We start from the raw sequence: 16,754 nt of genomic DNA, 5'->3' as shown, positions 1-16,754 counted from the left end.
ACGGGACCACTGGATCACTCGGTCACTCGATTAATCCGGGAGGTGGCGTCAAAAATTTCCGCGTCATTTCCGCAAGCTTCATTTTCATTATATGAGATATACGTGTATCATATAATTTGAGTAATGTATGAACGTCTTGCAATTCACCCTTGCAAAGGGGGGATACAGGAAGTTTGCAATTACAGCAAAAAATGAATAAAAAAAATGTGTAGCCGCATACGCGAAAATTATCGTACGCATTAATCGAAACATAATAATCTTAGAAAATATAGTCTCCCGCCTAAATTACACGACAACTTTCGCGTATGCAGCTATACATTTTTTTTTGTTAATTTTTTTGCTGCAATTGTAACACTCCTGTAACCCTCCGTCGTGGGGGCGCGTTCGAAGACGTTCGTAGTAGTTACATTGTATGATACACGGATAACTCATTCAAAAAAAAATGAAGCTTACGGAAATGGTGTAATGAAATATGTCGTTACTCCCCGAACTAAATCACTCGATCACTGAATCACTGGATCACTGGATCACTCGATCTCCCGGCCACTGGATCAATCGTCACTCGATCACTCGATCTTTGGATCCCTCGATCACTCGATCAAACCAGGACGGCGCCAATTTTACTCAAATAAAATTCCCCGACTCTTCCCGTAAAATAATTCTGACGTTTCGCCAAGAAAATTGAGTAATGTTGGGTAGTTTTAATGATCAAAGGCTCCAGAAGTTGCGCAACTTGAATATATAAATTTAAATCTAAAAAACATGAATAGCTAAAGGTTGAAAATGATTTATAAAAAACGTACGTTTTTTCTTGTGGTGCATCATAATTCCCCGACTTTTCCCGAGAGAGGAAACTCTTTGTCTATTTTCATTTTTCCCGGTCTACCGCCACCCTCGAAAACGCACGGCCGATTAATCAGTCAAGAATCCTTAAATATCTAGGAATTGTCGCAAATTTCTGTAGAGATTCAATCCGCATCTGCGTCTTGTTGAATCCGACACATTGCGATGCGGATTGTTGTTTACAGATGCGAATCAATTCTGGGAGGGAGGTTAGAGGGTATGCATTAATGTGTGGCGTGACGGTCGGCGGTCCTCTTCGACGCGAAGTCTTCGAGCTCAGCATCTCTCCCCATCTAGCGTACCACGGAACGCGATAGATGGTCCAGAGATGCGTTTTGCCCATTCAGACGATCACAGAAATCAATTGAATGAAATAATGATCGGTAATGACCAAATAATTGAATTGAATAACGATTGAAAAATGGTTGCAGAGTGACAAGAAATTGTAAATTTAATCTTGTTAAAATTCACATGCTTAAAAATGGCCCAGAGACTCGAATACGGAGTCTTTGGGCAAAAAAATCTCTGTGATCGTTTGACGCTGTGAATTACAAAAGTTAGTAACATCACGGTAGATCGCGACCTTCCTACCCTTACCCGTTTCCCAACGGAACCACCCAACGGAAAAGAGAGACTCACGCACACATGCATAAGCCCCGCGACGGATCCCAAAACGTCCACCTACCTACCCGGTTACCTATATTCGATCTAAACGATTCTTCATTTTTTCCAACACACATCATTCTTCATCATTTGCGCCGTGGTCGCTGACTTACATTTTCGTTGGTTACCTGTTGGGAGCAAAATGTTTTTGTATCGTAGTCTGCCTATCCATTGTCAGAATGAAGTATCGCGGTAGTATCCCGCCAACTGTAAAATTGTATGAATTATTTTAGTAAATTTTGGCAGACTATCGGTACATCAACCTTTTGTAAGATGGATTAGAAACATCCTGTACGTTAATTCGTATTCTTCTAAACGAGCTAAACCTTCAATTGATCAATACTTGCTGACCGTAAAAAAATTTTAAATGTTTCGAGACATAACAGGTAGTTTGATTAAGTTACATTATGCCAGACTTTGGAATTTTATCAATCAAACAATCATATGAGTACGATTAATCAATAACTGGAATATATTCAAGCCTCAGGTGGATCCACCGCTTAAACGACATCATCGGTAAATTCAAACGTAGATTAATACATCAGTTGCGAAACACAATTCGATCTCGCGAGTGCCGAGTAAGCGATGGTTACCTGTTGCGATGCTCATTTCACTTTCAGCAACGTGCAAAATTTCTAACTTCAATTAAGCTACGGTAAATTAAATTGTGAAAAAAAAATTATTCGACTGAAAGTCAAGCACGTTGCGATCGTGAATGAGCCTATCCATGCAGCTAAAAAATCGTAGATTTGTGTAACAGTTGTTACCGCCACGCCACGTGACAGAGGAATCCCAGGGAAATACCCGTAACCTGACACATGCAAACTCACCAACGTTGCCGAGCAATGAAGAAGTTACTCGGATGTCTCTGCTTAAATCTGGAATAAACAAAAAAGAAAATTCGAATTAATTTAGCAAGTTGGCTTTTCAGTTGTCAAATCAATCATTACTGGTGTCTACAACCATATTTATTGACAAAACTGAAGCTGTCAGCCAGAATTAACAGCCAAACGTTCTCGTGTTTATTCGCATAAGGTAGTGAAATCCGAAAATCAAAATTTTGTGAAATACCTCGAATCCCTGATACTTTTATATAATTATTAGGATAAAACAGTACCGCATTTTTCTATATCCAAAAAATTTAACACATTTGGTTACTAACATTGGGTGGTAGCTTCAGCTTAATTATTTATCGACTGCATGTTACGCAAGGACAAAATTTCGGCTTCGAATGTACATACATACCACCCTGAGTTATCAAACAATGAATAAAAGAAGTATTGTTACCTCCTCTGGGCTGCTCCACACTTTACATGTTGTAGTTCTGGCAGCATCTCGGGCTGAACAGTGGAACACCGCACATTTTACACTGAAAACTTTATAAAACTATAATCGAAGAATTTACACCATAATAACACTTGATTCTACATTCACTCTAACTTTCCGTGCTGTACCTAGCTACCAAATCAGTTGAATAGCGAAAACATGTCAACAGTGCAACTACGCATTCATCAGGAAAAAGTGAACCGAAAATAAAAACAACACCGACCGACACAGAGAGAGAAGAATCGATATCACTCACTGAAGTTACACCAAACAATGAAAAATCGGGACACAAAAGTCACCTTCAATATTCGCAGTTTGTTTACACTTCACAGCTCACTTTTTTTTAGGCCACACTGCCTTTCGTGCGTTATCCGCCGATGAGTTTGGTGGGTATAAATTTTTAACTGTCGGTAAGCGTGTCTTTCCCCCAACTGCGCAACAGCGAATGACGCAGCGTTGCGCGAGGAATTTGGAAGCAAGTCTGGACCGGTCAGCGCTAACAACGCTTACGAGCTGCCCGTGGCGAATGCTCGAAACTCGGCTGCTCCGGGCGTCAGGCGTAAGTTTGAATTCGCTAACGATCTTCAGCCAAATAGAATATGCGTAGAAATTCATGAAAAGTAAGTGAAAAATTGCAAATTTTATTTTTTTGAATATATGAACACATGATTGAAACGAATTGAATAATTTTACTAGTAACGCATTTCTGCGTCAGTACATAGGGTGCATTCCGAAATTAGCTCCCAGTACTGTCTACTATCTTTAATCTCTTTTGTGTTGCTGAGTTCGTAGTTAGCTCTGCCTCTGTCCTAAGGAGTTTTCAGTGCTGGCAGCTAGTTTCCGAACGCATCCTTAGTCAAATCGGCACTGCGGAATGCCACTGTATCAATTTGCTCAACCATGAATTAATCATAACAAATAGAGAAGATTCATCAGTGAAAATTAGAAATCCTCTGAAATATGCGAAGCATGCCTATAGTGCTGTACTCTGGGCCGAAGTTTCAGGAAACATTCTTAATTGTATCTGATCCAGGAAGATCTGAATATTTGATCATACGTTACATTGAATAGGATTGTTGAAGGATTGTAGCTGATCGTAGACCGGAGAATGGGTACTTCTGTTGCTTTTGAGTTGCTGAAATGATACGAGTTCACCGTTTTTCATATGCGGAACTTGTTCGTCTCGGTCGGCAGATTGATATTCGGTACTATGGAATATTTTTACGCAGTTGCTAAGGGTCGCAATCCCGGCGTGTACAAAACCTGGTGAGGTTTGAATGGTTATGTCGTGTTTCTATCTAACCGAAAAAATAAAATAACATCAAACCAATAAAAGGAAAATATTGCAATACTATGAAAAATTCACCCCAATCATATTTCTAATGCTCTTTGTTCAAGGGATGAATGTAAAGCAGAAGTGACCAAGTTTCCAGGCCCGGTTTACAAAAAGTTTCCATCAAAAGCAGAGGCTGAAAACTTTGTGGTGAGTCGAGGACGTCCCTTACTCAAACCAAAGTCAACACGTGAGGCGAGCGCACTGAATAAATGGCCGAACAAGTAATTACTACATATACCTTGACTCTTCCCTGGTAAAATGACGAAAGATAACCCAGTTTCCGATTTCCTCTTAGCTTGCTCTTAATCTTGTTCGGCCATTTTACTACTCTTTCAGACTAGAAAACGATCTGCGCTATGACCAGATGGAAATGCGATTGAAGGACTGGGCCAAGAATACATCGTCTCTCACTCAACTTGATATTCAAACAGAGGCATCTAGGATCGCCAATGAATTAGGAATTGAGAATTTCAACCAGTCAGGAGGTTGGATCAAGTATCATCTCGAGTGCAATCCGGATGTTTACAAGTCCTTGCGAATACAGAGCTCTGGCGGTAATTCTTGCCTTGCAATAACACTTCCAAAAGCAATTTGGATCGCTCTTTCAAGTCAAACTTTGTTGAATGAACACTTGAAGATTGTTTACCTTCAAAAAATATTTTCACCAGCATTTTTCACTGTCTAAAATAGTGGAAATTTAAAGATGTTTCTCACTATCATTTCAAAAGCATAAATTCTGGATAATCTGAAAAGCTTTCAATAGCTGGATATTAAAACAACCTTAAGTTATCGGAGCATTTTGAAAGCCCCGAAGAATTGACAGAATTGCATTCTTAGTATAATGAAAATACCAAGGGTGAAGCTTTGTACAAACTTGCAGACAAAGAGTCGGACCAGCGGCTGAATTTGGAAAGGAAGTTATCGAGTTTGGAAAGCAGGATATCAGGCTTGTCCACATCAGGGGGCTCTATTCCCACGCGGATAAGAATATTGGAGCATACTTTGCATTCGATGCACCAGGAACTTCACGAAATTAAAAGACACTTGTCAACGGATACTCAAGGCTGTTTTGCAGCGATTAATGTTCGAAAACGTAAAAAGTCGAAGGACGCAGAGGACGCTGAAAGCTCTGATGAGGATTCCAGCAGCAGCAAGGTCACTTGAAAACCCCATTAATAACTATAAACCATGTTCTATCTACTTTAAGAAAAAAGCCAAGATTGCTTGAACGTTTCAGAATTTTGGAACAGAGAAAAAATTTGACATTGACGCTGAAGGATACGTCAACGTTTATACAGACGGGGCCTGCAGTGGGAATGGTAGATCAGGAGCATCTGCAGGAATCGGTGTTTGGTTCGGGGATGAACATCCCTTGTGAGTTTGTCCACAAATGTAATATCACAAGCTGGTAATTGTCATACTGGGGACATAAATTGCCAGAAAATCCTTCCTCAGTTTTTAACGCTAACTAATGTGATTCTTACCTCTTTACAGAAACGTGTCGCGACCTGTTGTGGACGGTTGTCGAGCGACAAATAACTTTGCAGAAATACAGGCTGTTACAGTGGCAGCTAAACAAGCAACTAAAGCTGGAGTAAAAAAGTTGAAGATAAATACAGATTCCCAATTTCTTATATCCTGTATAACGCAATGGATGCCCAAGTGGAAAAGAAATGGATGGAGGAAGGCTGATGGTGATAAAGTTATCAACAAGGAAGAACTTATCGAAATGGAGACTGCACTACAGCCTTTAAAGATTGCATGGGTACGACTCGATCTGTTTTTTCCATATCTCTATGAATTGCCAACATTTCAGTGTTACCAATCAATGCTCCATAAAAACTTTGATGCCCTAATTTCAGAATCATGTGCGCGGACATGCAGGTATTCGTGGCAATGAAATGGCGGATGCCTTGGCGAGAGCAGGTGCTGCTGCACGAAGTACCAAATGAGAATTCCATCGGAGGGAAGACACGGTGCAAGAATTTGGGGACAGCAAATTTGCATCATTGATTTGAACTAATTATGGGTATTCCTATTATTAATAAAAAAAAAAAAAATATCGCACATTTCATGTGTAGTTTTTTCCTCCCTTTATTCCCCAACGATTCTCTGCATTGATCATTTCTCAAGGACAAGCATTCGATAATACAAGCCGTCAATACTCTGCGAATAAAAATTCCTTGCTGGATTCTCTCACCTTTCACTTTTTCCAGTGCTGCACTCTGGATGGTTTTTATTGCGATTTGATAGCTATATTTCAACAGTATGTTTTTCCTCGTTGCATTCCAGCATAAGGTATCGTCAGGCCGTCATATAGCAGTGATTAAAGAAATGCCGTAATCCGAATTCTGTTCATTCATACAAACTTCTACTTTGAAATACGTTCAAACCACAATGGGAGGAAATCAGTCTACATCAAGAGACAAGCCCATAGCCTCCGTCAATGATAAGAAGGAGATAACAGGTCTGTGAGAAGACATCGTAACGAGCAACAATTTCATATGATTTGATAATCTAGCCGGGTTTCTCAACTGAAGAGAACAGCTTGTACAACACCGCGCTAGAAATTTCTACTGTGTTTCTTTTTTTACTTGATACTGCTGTTAATAAATTTACAGTCAATGCAGTATGTCCAAAGAATCCAGAAGGACCACCACCACCCTACGAGTCTGATAATCAGAGTGTAATTCCTGTAGGCAAATGGATCAAGTGCAAAGTTTGCCAAGCTAGCATCGACACGTCAGGCAAAGAAGATGATCTTGTTATCAAATGCTGCCAGTGCAATGAAGTAACTGTAAGTTGTTTCACCATTTACACTACATTTCCATGCACTTCAATTCCTGGATACTCTAAATAGCATTCCAACAAAATGAGAACAGGAAATGACTAATGTTCCAAGGCAACTAACCTTACATACTTGTCAAATAAAATTCTTCGATTTTGTGGCTTTGAAAATCGTTTACCCTTGCAGATTAGACAATCGGTTTGGGTTTACAGATTGTGATACTGCACAATAAGATATGTGAAAGAATGTGTGAACATTTTACAGTCATTTAAACATCTGCTTGACCAAATCTTTGTTTGATTTTCGAACTCACAGCGATATGAAGGATTTATTCGAACTCTTATAAAGCGTCACAAAATCTTGACATTCGATCTTTTAGTTCGAAATACAAGAGCGATCCAAGAATTATGACTAATCATATTCCTTTCAGATATTACGAAATGCCCCATCTGGGAGGAAATTTGTCCGCTGCATTTGCAACTGCTTACTTATCTGCAAGACTTCAGCACAGACGATCCTCTGCCCAAGGCCAACTTGCGAGCGCATAATAAACCTGAAAACCTGTCCGGTACGTAATTGAGACTATCCTGAGATACAACTACCCTATGTTTCCAACGTATAACTTTTGAAATTATATGTAATCTAAATTTCAACTCTGAATATATATATATTATTTTTTCTCATTAAAAATTTTCGTCTACTACAGTGGCGCGTGGAGAGGATGAAAAGCCCAGGTTGTGACGAAGACTATGAAGATTTAACACTTAAATGCTGCGCAAGTAAAGTACGGGCCATAAGTTTTTGCATAGCGTGTAATTCTGTATTCCATCAGTGCTGCTTGGATAAATATGAGAACTTGAAAGTTCTTGACAAGATCACCGTCATATGCTGTCAAGGAGATGTTACAGATTCAGTGTCGCATTCAGGAATTGAAAAGGAGAACGACTCCGTAAAATCTTTAAAAAAAGTAATTCGGAAGCAGGCTATGGAACTGGAAAAACTACGCTCCGACAATAGCTTGCCCGAAGAGAAATCAAATTCCAAAAAAGATCAGGCAGTTACTAGCCAAAATGGAAACGATGGTCCTAAAAATGATGACCAAAATAGCGCCAACAAATCTCTTGCGAATGAAAACAAGCTGTTAACTAAATTAGTAGAAGAAATGGATATCAAAAGTAAATTGCTGCAGGAAAAAATTGAGACGCTACAGGAAAAAGTGAATAAACAGATGGAAACAACAGCAGGTAATGATCGGAAATAAGAATACGATCTAACAAATTTTGGATAATAATTATTAGAATGGCACATGGCACAAACTACTGTCACTAATTGTAAACACTAAAAAATAATACTTTTATATGGAAGAAAGAAGTCTATGTATCAGTTAAGGAAAGTACACCCTATTGAAAATGATCATATGTTAAATTATAAAACGTTATAATGAAAATTCACGTGTAATTTATTACGTGATTTACCTTGTAAATTCGATAAGATATATAAAAATCACGTAATAAATTATAAAAGCCCGATTCATCAAATATACTGGACCAGAAATCATTTAGTGAGGTGTATAATCGTTATACAATCTGATTTAGTATATCTGACGATTAGTGCTTTTGTAATTTATTACGTGATTTAATAAAAATTATTATCGAATTTACAAGATAAAATATGTGATGAATTTTTTCATTTTATAATTTAACACATGATCATTTTTAGTGGAGGCAATAAATTTAGATAAAAATTAGATTTAATTATAGAAATTAAGGATGTACTCATTATCAATAAACCGCTTTCATACTTTCAATAAATAGCGGCGTTCGTCATTTTCTATCGACATGTAGCCTAATAAATTTGATCAATATACGGGAACTTAAATCGTGTACCTGTTTTTATATTTCTCCATATGGCGATTTCTCAATTGTTTGTAGATTGTTTGAAATATAGGATTGTAAGTTTTCACAACCGGAAGTACACAAGCTCATTCAAAATTTGAAAGAAAGCGCGTGTACAAAACACAAACAGTGCTGCCCTCTAGTCGTGCAAATCAAGTTTTTATCAAAGCTGAATCAGAGGACGAACCAAGAGAGATACCGGTGTGAAGTTGGAATTACAAAAATAATAGAATCAATTGGAATTTGAAAGACTAATTTTACTATAATAACCTGCTAATACCCAGATATCAGGCTGTCCTTGTTATAGTTATTGTCACCAATTCTAAGGAATTGGTAATTAGGTATCGGTAAAATTTTTTATAGGTTAACCATATCAACAAAGATGAAAAAAGCATATTCGTACTTGATGACTATTTTCCCATATTCTCTTCTATTACAGCTGTACCTTCAACATTTCAAAGGCCTCTCCTCTACAAGTTACGACAACAGTAAAAAAAATAATTTTTTTTCCTTAATTTCAGAGAGGATGAACATACCAACTTTATGGAGAGCCGTAACACGGACCTGTTATCAAATGGTGGCAAAAGCTCCGATACCACAGTACGTCAGCATCCCGTTGACACGCAGCATTCACTGCATGTTTAGTAACGGATCATTTTCAATACTGTCTAGAACAGCCCTTGACACGACTCGATCCTCACCCTCATCTAAGTTACTAAGTGTGAACAACTCACCATTGTTCGTACCAAGTAACGGTATGAAAATAAAAAGATTACTCAAACTTCGTTGCAAACATTGTTACTTTGTATGGAGAAACGGAACACGTTATGTCATGTGCAAAGCTAAGCCGAGGCATAAACAGGCCCGTCTTATGCCACGCGAAGAAAAGTCTTGGATATTATGCCAAGCTACGCAGCATCCTCAACGCGATTGGTAGAAGTTCGTCGAAACAATAGTCATAGATGTCGTCAAACAATTAGATGTCATTACACATAACCATTTCTACTTGAAAATTTAAGACATTAGACCTATGTTCTAGACTGACTTGAAAAATTGTCGCGCAATCAAATGTAAATGAATTTATGTACAAAAATGTATGTGTTTGATCAAAACTCACTGTTGTTTGAAGATTGTGAAATTCGGACTGGTTTATTCTTTTTTCTTTTACATTTTCCGGTTTTTTTTTTTCTTCTAAAGTGTCGTCAATGGCTTGTCTCTGCATTTCTGTAAATATGAAATAAACAAAGGTTGATTTTAATCGATAGAGTATAGTATTCTCAAGTAACCTTGATCACCATCTAATCTACTATTACGTGGTACACCTTCTCTATTATAGCCGAGCTTAGAAAAAGAAAAATATTCTCTACCCACATGTTTTGTTCTACTTTCATAAATTTTCTCGCTCGCTGAATAGTTCAAATTCCCGATTAAACTTAGAGACTCTATTGTGTATCAGTATTTTAAATGCAATTGTGAAATAATGAATGTCAAAATAATGAACGGTAAAACTGACATGTTCAAATTCAAATTTACACAATGCTCATGTCACGCAAGGGCTTATACACATAGTAGACTCACAACTCATCCATCTACCTTCGCACAAGCTGCTTTAAGGTATAGAATCATAGATTGAACATGGCTTAATTTTCGTATTAATCTACTGAAAGTACAGTACATAAGCCCCCGATTCGGTAGGATACTTCACGACATAAAATTATGTACAAGTTCATGTCGTGGTTAATGGGTATTTTAATATTTATACTAGTAATATATAATTATCTTGCACAAGTTACATACTTTATAACAAACGGTACGAGATATATGTCAATTTATCACGCGACATGCACGTTTACTCGACTCATTTACAAGTCACGATGCACCGCATCGTGGCTCAGTGTACAGCACTAAGCGTGCCAACTTCTCGAATTTAATGATTATTACCATTAAAATCTAATTAATTTTATTTAATATAATAATAATGATGTATTCTCGATTCGACTCAAGGGAATACGTATTGTACGACAACTACCGACAGTTTCTGCTGCGTTTAATTACTTTCTACATATATAAATATCGTTCATTATTTTTATATCCATCTAATTTTTAAGCGGCTTAGGTATGTAGCTGCCAATCATAATTATTTTTATTATTATTATATTATTCTTCACAGAATAGAGTATTGGAGCTTACTACGCGCATATCGATATATGTATGCATACTGATCGGCATTTTCATCTTTTGAATTGAATAATATAGACTACATAGAAGTTGACGCTTAGTACACATTATTACATTACTTATAAAATGTTATAAATATAGTTATTATCAGTATTCTAGCGATAGAGATTTGGAACAGCCTGCGGCAACTGGTGGTGGTAAAAGTCGCTTTCATCTTACCCGATAACTAACGAAAACATTAAAAACAGGTGTTTATCGGTATTATATTGCACTCTCTAATATTTCCTGGACACTGATTGAATCACTCGGGAGTTATTATGTGCTCATACGCATAGAAACAGGTCCAAACCCAAAACGTTATATTTACTGGCGTGACGAAGCGAGAAGTAAGGAGCAGCTTTCGATAATATTTTTACATGGGAAAAAAGTATAGTGACGTAACTTTTTTATCCCTTGATTACACTGTTAACCGAACGTATCTTCAGCTGATAATAATAATAATTGATAAATTCATACGACGTCTTACACTGGAATCACACAATATACTTATAATCTATTCGACAATAATGTACATAGATACATGATAGAAGCCTAATCATATTTTCAATTGCGGAGAGAAGCGAATTAATGAGAAAAAATAATCATCAGGCAGAAATACACCTAGGGCACTTCGGCCGTGGTTTACTGCGGAAATCATGATTATATTTGTTGTATATTTTTGCTTGATCATAGAAACTGAGAATATAAAAGTGAAAGCATCTCATGTACAATAGTTGAAATGTTATTTTTTGAATTTCAGCAAAAGTAGTTGTTATGTACAATTTTCTTGAAGAATAATACGGACTTCATCAGCCGCGGTATTACAAATGTGACGAATAGCATTGTTGGATAGTAGTAAATAGAAAATCCATGTGCTAAAAATTGTGTAAGAATTACTGTACGGAATCTTCTTGTATCTTCAACAATCTTAGTTATCGCGCGCGATGCGTAGAAAAATGAGAATGGTAAATATTGTCAAGGAAAAATAATAAGTCACGTAAGTTATAAACTAATATTTCATTCCATTATTTCAGATTAAGTTTTTCCTCGTTTTCTATAGCTGTCTATTCCAAATGGGCACTTGCGCACTAGCTATTACATTATTAGGTGAGGGCTGTTTATAACAAAGTATACAGGTATTTTGGCCAGCAGTAACGGTAGCGGTACGCCAGATCAAGACACTCATAAGCTGTTATCACTATCGTCGATCTGAGGGTCAATCGTAACATTTGCTGATTGATCAACTTCCCCGCTTGCCTCTCCCTCTTGTTCCGTCGAACTGTTTTGTGCCTGTCTTTCAGCTGAAAATAGATGAACCCGGAATTTTATATGACATCCAGCAAGTGCAGCCTTCAACCAATTTTGGGAATTATTCTGATTCATCTCACCCAATTGTGTAGTAGGGTCATCGTCACCTTGGCCAGGACTCAGTATGGCCTCTTTTATTTGACTGTTGACACCTTTGGGATCTAAATCTGTGGCCCAACTAAAGTACATAAGCGCGAGGTGCGTATTTCCTAACTGTTTATGCACCTGTTGCAAGAAAATAAGATTTTTCGAATGTAAAAAAAAGCAAGTGAAAATCAGCCTAATATTTTTAGAAATTAAAAATGAGTACTAGTGTATATATTTTACCTTTCCTATCGAATAGTAGACTAGAGATTCTTTGGGTACAATATTCTTCAGTTCTTCAAACTCTTTTAATGCTTCAGCAGGTCGACCTGTAGAGAAATTAATGCTTGCTCGATGAAATTTGCAAAGCGTGTTGTCAGGGTCGTTTTGGATCGCCTGATTCAATGTTTTCAATGCAAGATCAGTCTTTTTCAAAGCATGTTGTACAACCCCTATGTGACACATGATTGCCGAATTTTGTGGATTAATCTGCAACGCCCGTTTAAAATGTAGTTCGGCTAAACTGTACTGCTCCTGTTTAGAGAATATCGTTCCAAGTCCAAACCTGATGATAAAAATTTCAAATCCAATTAACTGTGTATTCAACAATAAGTTGTTCTACAAAACAACCAACGTTTATAATTCCATTGTGAGAATATAAATATAAAGGTGAGAAAAATTCCAGTGGGAGAAATTTCAACAAAAACGATATCGTATCGCTGAGGATTAACGAGGAACTTACCACGCGTTATAATGCCTCGGGTCAAGTCGAATAGCATTTCTAAATGCTGTGATTGCTTTGTCTAATTCTTCTGTCATAACATATTCGTGACCCAGAAGTGTGTACGCGTATGGGAAGTTGGGATCTACCTATAATCGAAAATAAAATATGTGTTAAGCTATTGTCTAAACTATTCTATGTAAAGAGTGCTAAAAATAAAAAAAAAAACGGAATCGAATAGCAAAGGACCGTTCTTTTTTCTGCTTCTCCTCGGAGACAGCGAAAGACTGGAAGATTGGACGCAATACCTGTATAGCTCTTTGAAAGAACTTAATCGCTGTTTCATGTTCTGTTTGGGCCGAAAATAGGTTTCCAGTAGCACACCAAGCTGTTGGAGAATATCGGTCTTCCGAGACGAGCTCCTGTGCCAGGGTGGACAACTGAACTTCGGCATGAAGATGCCATAGTACAGTACTATAAATTTCCATCATCTCTGTTCTCTGCGGCTCCAGTTGTCTAACTTGTGCGAAATAACTACAGCAGAAAAGCATCAAAAGTTACATTAGCTATTTTTTACATATGATGAGTAAACAAATTCGGTTCTGTTTATTGAATGACAGTTTTTTTTTTTTCGAAATTTTGTTCAACGTAACAAGAAATTTGCTGTACCTCGCAGCTTTTTTGTAATCTATCATCTCGAAGTGCGCTTTTGCAAGCATTGAGAGGACCCAGCCTGTATTATAATGCTGCGCAGGTAAAACACTGAATAGTTCAATAGCTTGTGAACAATTGAATTGACTCAAATGTTGATACGCTGTGCCCAGGACCCTCAACAGTGTCATAAGTCCCTCTAAAAAATAAACGTTTGAACTGATTGATGAAGTGAAATTTAATTACGAGAAACAATATTTTATAAGGAAGTTTGCCAAACATGTAATTGGGTACTTGACTCACCGGCGCACTGTTTTTGAACGAGTAAAGCGCAGTGCATCATGTTATTTTGGTTTAGTGTGTTAGTGGACGATATCACTCTGTCCGAAGTGATCGTTTCACTTTTTTCCTTTTCATTTCTATTTCTCTCATTCAGTTCGTTGAAGTTTGCCTTATTTAAATTAGTCTTTGATAGTCTTGCTTTGGGTTTCCGAGAGGGTGATTTTGGTGGGGCGAATTTATTCCTATTTGGCGATTTATTATTCTCCTATAAAAAATTTGAAAAAAAGAATTAATCAAAGTACAAATTGAGGATCACAGATTTTCAGAGAATTATTTGAGATTCTAAAACCGAATCTAATGCGTTCAATCAATTCATCAGAAATACCTTGACGGAATAACTGTTACTAAAAAGTCTGGAAGATCGCCTAACGTTGGGTCCCTGAAGAGCTTGTGGAGTCGGGACTGGAGCCGTTGGTGTGACCGTAACAATGTTTGCTGTATTACTCGTGTTTCCAGATTGAGAAAACACTGGTTTACCTTGCTGCAAAGGCGTTTCTTTCCGAGACATTAGTTGCTGCAGAATTTAATAAATAATTACCTTTAGATCGATACATGAGGAAAAAAAACAAAAAAACTGAACCACTTATTTGCCAAACTTCACTCACTCCGACATGCGCTTTTAAACTGCTGACTCGCTTGGCCAAACTTTTCTGATCGTTTGCTTCAGAGAGCGTTGCATGAGGCGGTCCAATTTGTTCCGGTGTATTAGTTTCCAATGGGAGAATTCCAAAGCTCGGTGTCAAAGGGCTCATGGAGTTACTAAACATGCTACGATAGCGAGGCATTTTTCCCCTAGGCGATGCCGCAGAACAATTTAGTATTTGGGATGGAAAACCTGCTGGACTTTCATCAGACGTAGCGAACAACTTTACACCAGAATTAATACCATTCCCGACATTATTCTGGGCAGGAGTGCTGCCAAAGAGTAAGAAACTTTACGTTAGTCAGAATCTCAGGTGCAGATGTGTAAAAAATCATTACATCACACGAAAGTTCAACTCACATGTTATTAGGAATTGGTGTGGCTGGGTTATTTGCAACCGGAGTAATGAGATCTGGTTCATTGGCATAATTAAGTATCGGGGTAGTACCGTGGCAAGTGGCAAAACTGTCTAGTTTGTCAAGTTGGAAAGTCTTGGCAGGATCAACCTTTTCCCCAACGTTACAGAGTTCCTCAAAAGAGTGCCACAAGAATGGGTTCAACTTTAATGCTAATTTATGCGCCTCACTTCCCTTCGCTGTTCGCATCATTCTATAATAAATCTTGGCTATTATCTGTAACGAGAAGCAAGCCTGGTCTCCAAACTGTGTCACTATCTCATCTAAATTCTTCAACTGCTTATAGTATCCACCGATTATCGCTGCTTCGGCCTCCGCATATCTACATGATAGAAAAAACAAAGATTGATCTTATACATTCTCCAAGTACAGAATCATGCAATTTCCAGCCGTGGATCTAAAGGTTTGAAGATCAAGGTCCCATGATTTCACGGTACAAAGTTTCTGGACAATTCAATACACAACAGTGGATAATAATTTGCTACAAACTAAGTAAAACGGGGTTTAAGATTACTAACTTCTCCAGGTCATAGCAGCACTTTGCTAAGAGAAATCTGCACTGTGAAGAACTCGGCGCCTTTTTGGTGAGCAGAGCGTGAGCCTGTCTAACACGTCCTGAACGGTAATAACACGTTGCCAATAAAAATAATGCATCTTCTGTGTCGACTAGAATGGAAGGCTAGCGTCAGTATTTTATAAAGTAGTAACTACTTAGGGAAGCAATTCATTTCATTGAAACTGTATTGACTGAAAATTTTGAATATATAGATATAATAGTTTCTGAACCACTGTATACATTAAATAGATAAAATAGATTTCTTTTTGTATGAGGTAAAAATTGATTAGCACAAGGCTTTATGACTTTGGCAAAGACTATTTAGGTGACATTGAAAAGTTAACGATTTCAAACGGTGAATATATTTGGATGGTTATGTATTACTTACGTTCGGCCCACAGTCTTTCCGCCAAGAATATTGCATCTCGATAAGCATAGTGATTTAAACAGTGCCATATGGCAGCCTAAAAAGCGTTATAAATCGTGTAAACAATTGATATTGTCGTATGTTTTGTTGATTGATAAACGGAAGGAGTAAGACATGCAGATCTCAAGGCAAACTAACTAATTTCTATAAGATTATTACTTTGACGAGAACAAAGTGTCGCTGCGTTATCCTGCAGTCACGATATCTGCAAACGTTAACGCTTCATTTTGAAAAAATAAATCTAAGAGGTAATAAAGTCGTGCGTGCCACTGGGATGTCAAAATTACAACCAAAGAAATAATCGTTGAAACACGTTGGACACCGTATATTAATTAAATGATAATTTTACCTGCACTGGTTCCTGTACAATCATCGTTTACACCTTTACCACGCATATAAATATGAATTTCAATTGAATCGTTTCAATTTGAAATCTGAAAATTGTGCACTTCCTCGGCAAATTCGTATAAAAATTTCTCAAGACTCCATATTTGCTTTTGCCAGCTTTCTTGGACTCATCTGAAGTTGCCTCTATATC

The 16,754-nt window shown here is 37.5% G+C and overlaps 3 protein-coding genes across 5 annotated transcripts; 2 read left to right on the top strand and 1 right to left on the bottom strand.

The window, feature by feature from the left end:
- Positions 1-3,737: 3,737 nt before the first annotated feature.
- rnh1 (ribonuclease H1) lies at positions 3,738-6,230 on the top strand. Of its 2 annotated transcripts, none has more exons than XM_046633870.2 (7): positions 3,738-4,037; positions 4,231-4,389; positions 4,505-4,722; positions 5,049-5,323; positions 5,406-5,542; positions 5,663-5,933; positions 6,031-6,230. In XM_046633870.2, the coding sequence occupies exons 1-7, from the start codon at positions 3,973-3,975 to the stop codon at positions 6,118-6,120; spliced, it is 1,215 nt and encodes a 404-aa protein (XP_046489826.1). In that variant the 5' UTR covers positions 3,738-3,972; the 3' UTR covers positions 6,121-6,230. The 2 variants fall into 2 exon arrangements, with proteins under 2 accessions (XP_046489826.1, XP_046489825.1); XM_046633869.2 differs by having other exon boundaries at positions 3,749-4,098.
- A 187-nt stretch (positions 6,231-6,417) lies between these two features.
- Positions 6,418-12,010, top strand: LOC124223972 (uncharacterized). 2 transcript variants are annotated; one of them, XM_046636429.2, is made up of 5 exons: positions 6,418-6,635; positions 6,790-6,965; positions 7,387-7,524; positions 7,663-8,200; positions 9,373-12,010. In XM_046636429.2, exons 1-5 carry the CDS (start codon positions 6,566-6,568, stop codon positions 9,786-9,788), a joined length of 1,338 nt encoding a protein of 445 aa, XP_046492385.1. In that variant the 5' UTR covers positions 6,418-6,565; the 3' UTR covers positions 9,789-12,010. The 2 variants fall into 2 exon arrangements, 1 of the variants encoding a protein (XP_046492385.1); XR_006884396.2 differs by lacking the exons at positions 6,418-6,635; positions 6,790-6,965; positions 7,387-7,524; positions 7,663-8,200 and adding an exon at positions 8,992-9,192 and having other exon boundaries at positions 9,373-9,511.
- A 60-nt stretch (positions 12,011-12,070) lies between these two features.
- Cdc27 (cell division cycle protein 27) lies at positions 12,071-16,729 on the bottom strand. Its single transcript, XM_046636427.2, has 13 exons — positions 16,566-16,729; positions 16,178-16,253; positions 15,752-15,899; positions 15,178-15,555; positions 14,780-15,089; positions 14,500-14,688; positions 14,136-14,379; positions 13,851-14,031; positions 13,490-13,715; positions 13,203-13,330; positions 12,704-13,025; positions 12,457-12,601; positions 12,071-12,369 (listed from the first exon to the last, which is right to left on the bottom strand). Exons 1-13 carry the CDS (start codon positions 16,587-16,589, stop codon positions 12,251-12,253), a joined length of 2,490 nt encoding a protein of 829 aa, XP_046492383.1. The 5' UTR covers positions 16,590-16,729; the 3' UTR covers positions 12,071-12,250.
- Positions 16,730-16,754: the final 25 nt, after the last annotated feature.

This window comes from Neodiprion pinetum, chromosome 7 (genome assembly GCF_021155775.2).
Source record: "Neodiprion pinetum isolate iyNeoPine1 chromosome 7, iyNeoPine1.2, whole genome shotgun sequence".
Classification (NCBI taxonomy): Eukaryota; Metazoa; Arthropoda; class Insecta; order Hymenoptera; family Diprionidae; genus Neodiprion; species Neodiprion pinetum.
The sequence above is the reverse complement of the archived record's forward strand: the minus strand, read 5'-3'. Positions and strand labels throughout refer to the sequence as shown.

What these genes read in the sequence shown, in the direction of transcription:
- rnh1 (XM_046633869.2), top strand. Translation starts at nt 3,998, where the DNA reads ATGCGGAACTTGTTCGTCTCGGTCGGCAGATTGATATTCGGTACTATG. An exon ending in GCGAATACAGAGCTCTGGCG is followed by an intron (nt 4,723 to 5,048) that starts GTAATTCTTGCC and finishes ACAAACTTGCAG; the next exon opens with ACAAAGAGTCGGACCAGCGG. An exon ending in AGGATTCCAGCAGCAGCAAG is followed by an intron (nt 5,324 to 5,405) that starts GTCACTTGAAAA and finishes TGAACGTTTCAG; the next exon opens with AATTTTGGAACAGAGAAAAA.
- LOC124223972 (XM_046636429.2), top strand. Translation starts at nt 6,566, where the DNA reads ATGGGAGGAAATCAGTCTACATCAAGAGACAAGCCCATAGCCTCCGTC. An exon ending in TGATAAGAAGGAGATAACAG is followed by an intron (nt 6,636 to 6,789) that starts GTCTGTGAGAAG and finishes ATAAATTTACAG; the next exon opens with TCAATGCAGTATGTCCAAAG. An exon ending in GCCAGTGCAATGAAGTAACT is followed by an intron (nt 6,966 to 7,386) that starts GTAAGTTGTTTC and finishes TATTCCTTTCAG; the next exon opens with ATATTACGAAATGCCCCATC.
- Cdc27 (XM_046636427.2), bottom strand. Translation starts at nt 16,589, where the DNA reads ATGATTGTACAGGAACCAGTGCAG. An exon ending in TTGTACAGGAACCAGTGCAG is followed by an intron (nt 16,254 to 16,565) that starts GTAAAATTATCA and finishes AACGCTTTTTAG; the next exon opens with GCTGCCATATGGCACTGTTT. An exon ending in TGCTGCTATGACCTGGAGAA is followed by an intron (nt 15,556 to 15,751) that starts GTTAGTAATCTT and finishes TCTATCATGTAG; the next exon opens with ATATGCGGAGGCCGAAGCAG.